Source organism: Coregonus lavaretus (assembly GCF_964263955.1).
Source record: "Coregonus lavaretus genome assembly, contig: HAP1_SCAFFOLD_2075, whole genome shotgun sequence".
Classification (NCBI taxonomy): Eukaryota; Metazoa; Chordata; class Actinopteri; order Salmoniformes; family Salmonidae; genus Coregonus; species Coregonus lavaretus.
This window is the reverse complement of record NW_028156734.1, coordinates 74295-83708: the sequence shown is the minus strand read 5'-3', so window position 1 is coordinate 83708 and position 9414 is coordinate 74295. Positions and strand designations below refer to the sequence as shown.

The following is a 9414-nucleotide window of genomic DNA, read 5'->3' as shown; positions in this document are numbered from 1 at the left end:
TACAAAAACAATTGTTGACCATTTAGGCTTCAAAAAAGAAAATGAAGTAAATTACATATCTTATATAAATACTTTAAATGATTCTTTGTATGATAACTAGTATAAAATATATCGATAATTGTGCACATTTTCCATCATTTTCGCAGTAATAATTAATTTACAACATATACAGGATGGGACTTTTATTCTGAAGGATTCCAAAATTCCGTGACCAGGAAGTACTTAGTTATTCTTTCCTGCTTAACAGCGATGTCTTGTAGTGCGTTGAAGGTGAAACTCGCCTGTCTCTCCACTGCATCTAACCGGTGAGGTACCGAAGAACGACTCGCTCCTCTTCTCCTGCTCTGTACCGGGATCCTTTAAAATCATGTCTATATTCGCCGAAGTACCTCAAGCCCCTCCGGTGGCCGTTTTTAAACTGACTGCCGATTTCAGAGAGGACACTCACGCGCAGAAGGTGAATTTGGGAGTCGGAGGTAAGAGAGAGAGAAGCTTCAACAAGCTATGTTAACTTACGTTTAGCATTTGCAACACAGACGGGTAAACTGGTTTGACCACTGGCACTAGTTTGAGTAGCATGATATTAGAATGCTTGCCAACTAAAATGGCTTTGACCTTCGTCGTTAGCATGCAGGCTAACAGAGGAGTCGAAGTTTGACAGCAAGTGCAACTAGACTGCCTCATATCAGCCATATTTTTCTGCTAATACAGGGGCAGCTAGCTAGTATCTATCATGATTTACATGTTATGCTTTGCAGCATAAAAGCATTTATAAAACGCTGCTCATTCTGGAGTTTGACATTTGGTGGACACTGGAAAGCAATGTGATCTCATGATTGATTCTACGAAAAACCCGTGGTGTCCATACAGAACATGTCAGGCAGGCAGCAATAGAAGCGTTTTGACTGTTGACTTTAGTTCGAGCTTGACGTGGGGTGACACACCTTCCAAAAGGTCTGTGGTCATTCCAAAACATTGTAGATGAGGTCTGAATACCATTGCCATAGAATTAGGAATTGGATCTCTATGACCAGTGTTCTCTGTAGCTGATAGAAATAAAATGATTGCTGGATGCAGTACAGATAGTTATGCAGGTGTTGGGTTTGGAATAGATCACTCTGCCTTCACTACTAGGTTATATTGTCATCCCTTCCATTTCATTCATGAGTCTTCCAATGCCAAGCCTGTAGAGAATACGGGATTATATCTTCTCACTCACAGTTTCAACCTGTTCCCCAAACCAGCCTCTGTTAAATTCACAAAGACAGACACAGACAGGTGAACAATGGTTCTGACTAGACAGAGTACAGCAGGGATCATCAACTTTTAGATTCTACAACGGGCTGATTATTTTTTCTTGAGCCGATGGTCAGGGAAACGTAATTTGTAGACTGCAAATTGACCACAAGAAGGCCAAACATATATAATATTTGACTAAAACATAATCACATTATATTTGCATATGATCACATATCTCACTATTGTGCATGGGAATACTTTGGAACAGATTTCCAAAATCAAAATCACTTGGAGCTGATTTACTGGTGTTTTTACAGTCCCCCTCCCCTTGCTCAGAAAACTTAAGGGGCCAAATAAAATAACCCTTGGGCTGATATTGGCCCACAGGTTATTTTATTTTGGTTAAGGTTAGGAAAAGGGTTAGGGTTAGCTAAAATGCTCCCCTAACCTGCTATGAAAAGTCACTTCCGGTCGTAGCTGTACTCCCTCGGTAGTAGCAACAACACCTAGAGCCAAGGGCCTCATAACACAACACAGGACTCCTGGGAAAATATCCACTGGTTGTTGTTGGCAGTGAGGGACTGATGCTAGTAGAAACAAGGTGTGTTGAGGAACTTTAAAAAAAAAAAAAAAAAAAGTTTGGACTTGGCTTGTTCAAGTGTGACCTTGGTAAATCAATATTTGGTATATTAAGGAACTGTAGGAAGGAAAAAACAACAAAGAAATGTAGCTTCTAACGAGCTAGCCCACATGTCCGTAGTTTCCCTTAGATTAGACCAGGGCCTGGTGTAGGCTAGGCCAGCTAGGCTAGCTATTTGTTGTGAACTTTGGTAACTGAATATGAACGGCTGTAATTTGATGCTCAATGGTAGAGCGGACTAGCCTGGACTGGAAAAGGACAGAAATTGGAAGGCTTTCCTTAGAGAGGGAAATTAAGCTCCTCAGAAGTCACACCCACAGCCGTGTGCCCACACACACAAACCAACACACAAACACACACACTTAGTCTTCAGGCCAGGGTGACCTCCAGCAGAGCTGGGTGTGATAGCATTAACATGAAATACAGTCTTCTACACACTGCATGAAGTAAACATACTGCTGCACTATGGCTGTGTGGCAGCCTGGTAGTGGTCATTATGAAAGGTTGTTTTGGTGTCAACTATCAACATATTAAGTAGGCTTATTATAACTAGGCTATTGGACACTGTAATACTTGTTTGTGTCTCCCAAGCCTACAGGAAATGACTGCCTGGTGCCTGCTATTGGTCCTGCCCAGACAGGCATGCAGACACAGGCAGGCATGCAGTCAAACAGACAGTGAGACAGGCAGGCTGACAGACAGACATGTACAGTATGTATATAAACTCTCTCTCTCCTCAGCCAGATGACTGTCTACCATGGGTCCTGCCTAGATAGACAGTTAGATACAGTATATAATGTCTTCTCTCCCCCTCTCTCCTCAGCCTACCGTACAGATGACTGTCTACCATGGGTCCTGCCCGTAGTGAAGAAGGTAGAGAAGATGATAGTGGAGGACAACAGTCTGAACCACGAGTATCTTCCCATCCTGGGTCTCCCTGAGCTCCGCTCTGCTGCCTCCAAGGTGGCCCTGGGAGATGACAGCCCCGCCATCAAGGACGGGAGGGTAGGTAGGAGGGAGGGTGGGTAGGTGGGAGGGTGGGTAGGAGGGAGGGAGGGAGGGTGGGTAGGAGGGAGGGTGGGTAGGAGGGTGGGTAGGAGGGAGGGAGGGAGGGTGGGTAGGAGGGAGGGAGGGAGGGTGGGTAGGAGGGTAGGGAGGGAGGGTGGGTAGTAGGGAGGGTGGGTAGGAGGGAGGGAGGGAGGGTGGGTAGGTGGGAGGGTGGGTAGGAGGGTGGGTAGGAGGGAGGGAGGGAGGGAGGGTGGGTGGGAGGGTGGGTAGGAGGGAGGGAGGGAGGGTGGGTAGGTGGGAGGGTGGGTAGGAGGGTGGGTAGGAGGGAGGGAGGGAGGGTGGGTGGGAGGGTGGGTAGGAGGGAGGGAGGGAGGGTGGGTAGTAGGGAGGGTGGGTGGGTAGGAGGGAGGGAGGGAGGGTGGGTAGGTGGGTGGGAGGGTGGGTAGGAGGGAGGGAGGGAGGGAGGGTTCTAGATTGTTATATTTTATTAATCACTTTTGTTAAATATGGAGGAAATACAACATTTCCCAGCATTAGTTCAACCCTCAAGTTGACCCTGAGGCCTTCAAAAAGAAGCCAAACAAATGAAATGGTTGGTGGAAATACAATTGGCAATTGTAAGCACTAAGGTTAAAAGAGTATATGAACATGGTTTCCAGAGAAAAGTGATATATTCTTTGATATCTGGAAGTGTGACCTGTCAGATTCAATATAACTCATGTTCCATGACTCAGTCGAATTTCTTTGAATTGCACTGAATTAAATTCTACTTCCTGTAACTCAAATTCTACGTCCTGTGGGGTTGGAGTCAATTCCAAAATTCTGAATTGAGCCACACGCACATTCTGGGGGATGAGTAGTAGGACTGGGACACACACACACACACACACACACACTCTTCTGCCTTGCCCTGCCAAGATGTTGACATTCTCTCTCTCTTTCTAGGTGGGAGCGGTCCAGGCGTTGGGCGGTACCGGTGCGTTGAGGATCGGGGCAGAGTTTCTGAGGCGCTGGTACAACGGCACCAACAACACGGCCACGCCCGTCTACGTCTCCGCGCCAACCTGGGGTTAGTGGGCGGAGCTACAACCAACTAATTTACATTTCATTTATTTAGCCAGGATAATCCACTCGGTAACACTTACCACTGTTTTCCAGGGAGTCTTGGGTTCCATAGAATCAATACAAACAAACACATCACATCAGAACTGTTTAGATACCAACAGTCTACACAGTAGCAGACATACAGAGCACACTCATAATCTACTTCTATCAATTCTAATTCTATTGAGTCATGATCCCACTAAGAGCACAACGTACTGAACAAATACCTTCTTCTTCTTCTTCTTCTTCTCTCTCCTATAGAGAACCACAATGCAGTGTTTTCTGATGCTGGGTTTAAAGATATCCGCCCCTACCACTACTGGGACGGAGCAAAGAAAGGCCTGGATGTGACTGGTATAATGGACGACCTGGAGGTGAGAGAAGGATGGATGGATGGATGGAGGGGAGGGAGTGATGGGTAGTGAAGGAGGGAGAGCGAGGGACTTGAGTTAGAGCGACATCATGCATGATTTAGGCTACAACAAGCTGTGAATGATCGTCACGTCTTGCATTAGTGTTTTGTTTAGAGATGGGCGCGATTCAAGGTTTGTATTTCTTTACTAATAATCGAATAGAAGTACTCAATGTACCAATGCAAACTATTTAGCAGGTTTTATTTCTAAGCACTGACAAAATGTCTGACTCTAAGATGTGCATATTGTTGGGAGAATGTCAAGTACAGTGAACATATGTTCAGTTTTGTTTTCAGTTGTATATCAGAACAACCAGTAATCTGAACAACAGATAACATACTGCAAACCTTTTTGCCTTCAGCCCCGTTTCACCCCTAACATTTCACTACTCAAAATAGTTTTCATGAGAGTACTTGAACACAGACATTCTTTCAAATGCACATCCCTAATTCTGTTCTTGATAAGTGATGTGGGTGTGTGTTATTTTTTCAGAACGCTCCAGAACACTCTATCTTTGTGCTCCATGCCTGTGCACACAACCCCACAGGGACCGACCCAACACCTGACGAATGGAAGACTATCGCTGAGGTCATGAAGGTGAGACAGGGGAGACGGCAGGGATGTATTCACTAGGAACCAAACGGAACCAACCGGGTAGCGACCTACCTGAATGTGTTCAATAGAAACTCTAGTTTTCATTGCAAAACGTTTTCCGTTTGGAGTAAACTGTTTCTGTTGCAAAACGTTTTGCTACAGTCTGGCTCATTTATATTTAGGGATAACTTTGTTTTTCCTTTCTTCCCTTTCAATTCAATTCTCCCTCTGCCCCCTCCCTTCTCTCTCTGTCCCACCCCTCCCTTCTCCCTCCCCCCTCCTCTCTCTGTCCCGCCCTCCCTTCTCCCTCCCCTACTCTCCCTCCCCCTCCTCTCCCCCCCCTCCTCCCTTTGACCCCCCTCCTCTCTCTGTCCCCCCCTCCCTTCTCCCTCCCCCTACTCTCTCTGTCGCCCCGTCCCTTCTCCCTCCCCCCTCCTCTCTCTGCCCCCCCTTCTCCCTCCCCCCTCCTCTCTTTGTCCCCCCCTCCCCTCCTCCCTTTGTCCCCCCCCCCCCCTCTCTCTGCCCCCCCTCCTCTCTCTGCCCCCCCCCTTCTCCCTCCCCCCCTCCCCTCCCTTCTCCCTCCAGAGGAGGAAGCTGTTTGTGTTCTTTGACTCAGCCTACCAGGGCTTTGCATCAGGCAGTCTGGATAAAGATGCCTGGGCCATCCGCTACTTTGTCTCTGAAGGATTTGAGCTGCTCTGTGCCCAGTCCTTCTCCAAGAACTTTGGCCTCTACAGTGAGTATATATGCATACATATAGACACACACACACACGCGTATATCATTGTCCTCTGTAGCTCAGTTGGTAGAGCATGGTGCTTGTAACGCCAGGGTAGTGTGTTAAAATGGATAAAAGCGTCTGTTAAATGGCATATATTATATATAGACATGGACACCAACATGTAGCACATCAGTGGAGGGAAAAGTACCCAATTGTCCTACTTAAGTAAAAGTAAAGATACCTTAATAAGAAATGACTCAAGTGAAAGTCACCCAATAAATTACTACTTGAGTAAAAGTCTAAAAGTATTGAGTTTTAAATATACTTAAGTATCAAAAGTAAATGTAATTGCTAAAATGTACTTAAGTATCAAATGAAATAATTTCAAATTTCTTATATTAAGCAAACAAGACGGCACAATTTTCTTGTTTTTAAAATTTACAGATAGCCAGGGGCACACTCAGACATAATTTACAAACAAAGCATTTGTGTTTAGTGAGTCCGCCAGATCAAAGGCAGTAGGGATGACCAGGGATGTTCTCTTGATAAGTGCGTGAATTAGACCATTTTCCTGTCCTGCTAAGCACTCAAAATGTAACGAGTACTTTTGAGTGTCAGGGAAAATGTATGGAGTAAAAAGTACATGATTTTCTTTAGGAATGTAGTGAAGTAAAAGTAAAAGTTGTCAAAAATATAAATAGTAAAGTACAGATGCCCCCAAAAACGACTTAAGTAGCACTTTAAAGTATTTTTACAGTTCACTGCTGTGGTCCAATGGCCACATTTCAGAGTTTTTGCTTACATTTTTACTCTGTCTCATAAACTCGCACCCACTCAAACACACTCTCTGTGACGCCAATCCTCCATTTTGTTCCTTCCTCCTCCAGATGAGCGTGTTGGTAACCTGACAGTAGTTGCCCAGGATAAAGACAACCTGACCCGTGTTCTGTCTCAGATGGAGAAGATCGTCAGGACCACCTGGTCCAACCCTCCCTCCCAGGGGGCGCGCATCGTAGCCATCACACTCAACAACCCCGATCTATTCATAGAATGGTACTGTCAAAAATATAACCCTTTATACTCAACAACCCAGTTCTCTTCACAGAATGGTAAAGTCCAACAACACTCCTATTTAGAATCCCTTCTAAGTTAACCCTGAGGAATTCACTGAATGGTACGCTCCAAGTTTTGAAAACTGCTCCATTGTTGTACATTAAAAACGGTGCTTACTTATTGGGGATTGTTGTAAGCCACGTTCTGTTGGTGGCAGATTTTTTAAGACTGACGTTCCCATTCCAATCATTGATATACAGTGTTGAAGCTGTCCCTCTCCCTGTGGGCTGTACGAAGGGTAATGTCCTGTTGATGAGACCAGCTGAAGGCTAAACTAACTAACTCTCTCCTCTCCTCTCCTCTCCTCTCCTCTCCTCTCCTCTCCTCTCCTCTCCTCTCCTCTCCTCTCCTCTCCTCTCCTCTCCTCTCCTCTCCTCTCCTCTCCTCTCCTCTCCTCTCCTCTCCTCTCCTCTCTCTTCCCTCCTCTCTCTCCTCTCTTCTCTCCCCTCTCTCTCCTTTCTTTCTTCTGTAGGAAGGATAACGTGAAGACCATGGCTGTCACGGCCTCTTGATGAGACCAGCTGAAGGCTAAACTAACTCTCCCTTTCTTTCTCTCAAATGTTTTCTCTCGCTCTCCCCCCATCCTTCCTTCCTGTAGGAAGGGTAATGTAAAGACCATGGCTGACCGTGTATTGTTGATGAGAGACCAGTTGAAGGCTAAGCTCATTGCTCTGGGGACGCCTGGCACCTGGGACCACATCACACAGCAGATCGGCATGTTCAGCTTCACCGGACTCAACCGTAAGTGTTTACCAGACACACAGACATCTACGCAGGCACACCGGAGCAGACCGTAAGTGTTTACCATACACACAGACATGTACGCAGGCACACCGGAGCAGACCGGAAAAATCTGTGCACGTGTAATTATACTTTTTTTGACCGGGGGCCTTTTTGCTAAAATATGAACCGATGCCCGGGCATTATAAGAGACTGCGTTTAATGGAAGTTTTCCGATAAGTTATGGTAACATGCACACACAGAATCTCACACACGGATACAATTCTACAACTTACATATTTTTCCCTCCCTCTCTACAGGTAAGCAGATAGATTACATGATCAACAGTTGACTGTCATTTTAATAACATATTCTCTCTCTCTCTCTCCCTCCCTCCCTCCCTCCCTACCTACAGCTAAGCAGGTGGAGTACATGATAAAGGAGAAGCACGTGTACCTGATGGCCAGCGGTCGTATCAACATGTGTGGCCTCACCTCCAAGAACATCGACTATGTCGCAGAGTCCATCCATGAGACAGTATCCAAGGTCCAGTAAGGCCCCGCCCTCCACGTGCAGTTACTTCCTGCTTCCTGTTCACAACAGGAAGTACTGTCAACTGTCACGCGTGTTCTCGTCAAGCACCCCGTCTGTGACACACATCCTTTCTCTATAAGCAGTGCTCTAGCCATCTATTGGTTGTAAAATGTAGAAGAGTGATGACATGACACATGTTAACAACAATCAATGGTATATGATCAACGGTATAACTGGTGTGTCCACCTTCTCTCTTCCTCAGATTACTGAGCCATCTTTTAAACAAAATGAAGGCAGACCTCTAGTTGAAGTATTTCACTATCCTGACGACCGTTATGTTGCCTTTTTATTTATTTTATTGTGCCATTTCCGGTTTTCCGGTTTTGAAAATGTGTAAAAGATGACTTTGTGTGCACTTTGGTTTTAAAAATGTTTCAGAGCACTTGAAAGTGAAGCAATGCCAGAAGTTGAGTGAAAGTCGCTCTGGATAAGAGCATCTGCTAAATGACTAAAATGTAAAATGATTTGTGTCATCCTGTGTTCTACATACATCGACATACGACAATGCTTCTGAAGGTGTTTTATGTAGAACTGGTTCCAAAGAACAATCGCAACATTCTAGAATGTGTGAAATTGTGGATAAGATCAAATGCTCTGTGACGTCATGTGACAGGCTTGAAAGGTAATTTAAAGTTCATGCATATGCCTATAGGTCAAAGGTTAACAGGAAATGTCCTCTAATTGGGTGATATGCCCTGTTTATAAACATTGAGCAGCTATATGCAGATATGTCCTATAGGAAAAGCACATACAACTACTGTGGTAATAGTTGAACCACTTGAAAATGTCTGTGGCTCAGGTTCCGTGTTAGGCATATACTTGGTGTGACAAGTATATTCATAATAAATTATTGTACATCTCAGCCCTTAATGGTTATGTGTTTGTGTTGTGCTATTTTGACCCATTGTTTTGTTCACTGTACCCATACGGTTGGTCTTCCTATAAACAGCCACACGCCATTTGATTGCCATGGCTGTAAGTCGCTTTGGATAAAAGCGTCTGCTAAATGGCATATTATTATTATTATTGACATCCTGTAATAACTATGACCCAGAGTTTTACCAGACAAGACAAAACTCTGGGCCTTGGGTAATAACTGTCAGCAACTGGAATAAACAATAACATTTCATATCAAAGTCTGAACATTAAAAAGTCACACAGCTGAAACTTGTGATTTTTTTAAATTTCTGTTCATTTTTTAATGCAAAAATCTGAGGGGTTTTCCCCTGTTAAAATGCCCAGAGAGTAGTCATTAGAACATACTGTAC

General features: G+C 44.9%; 1 protein-coding gene across 3 annotated transcripts; it reads left to right on the top strand.

The window, feature by feature from the left end:
• Nucleotides 1-251: 251 nt before the first annotated feature.
• Nucleotides 252-9008, top strand: LOC311126029 (aspartate aminotransferase, cytoplasmic-like). Of its 3 annotated transcripts, none has more exons than XM_084200060.1 (9): nucleotides 252-476; nucleotides 2703-2884; nucleotides 3833-3956; nucleotides 4253-4365; nucleotides 4897-5001; nucleotides 5584-5734; nucleotides 6607-6772; nucleotides 7431-7573; nucleotides 7968-9008. In XM_084200060.1, the coding sequence occupies exons 1-9, from the start codon at nucleotides 368-370 to the stop codon at nucleotides 8105-8107; spliced, it is 1233 nt and encodes a 410-aa protein (XP_084056186.1). In that variant the 5' UTR covers nucleotides 252-367; the 3' UTR covers nucleotides 8108-9008. The 3 variants fall into 3 exon arrangements, 2 of the variants coding, with proteins under 2 accessions (XP_084056186.1, XP_084056187.1); XR_014612935.1 differs by having other exon boundaries at nucleotides 271-476; nucleotides 7305-7573; XM_084200061.1 differs by lacking the exon at nucleotides 252-476 and adding an exon at nucleotides 2569-2590.
• The last annotated feature ends 406 nt before the right edge of the window (nucleotides 9009-9414 follow it).

What these genes read in the sequence shown, in the direction of transcription:
- LOC311126029 (XM_084200060.1), top strand. Translation starts at nt 368, where the DNA reads ATGTCTATATTCGCCGAAGTACCTCAAGCCCCTCCGGTGGCCGTTTTT. An exon ending in GTATAATGGACGACCTGGAG is followed by an intron (nt 4,366 to 4,896) that starts GTGAGAGAAGGA and finishes TTATTTTTTCAG; the next exon opens with AACGCTCCAGAACACTCTAT. An exon ending in CCCGATCTATTCATAGAATG is followed by an intron (nt 6,773 to 7,430) that starts GTACTGTCAAAA and finishes TCCTTCCTGTAG; the next exon opens with GAAGGGTAATGTAAAGACCA.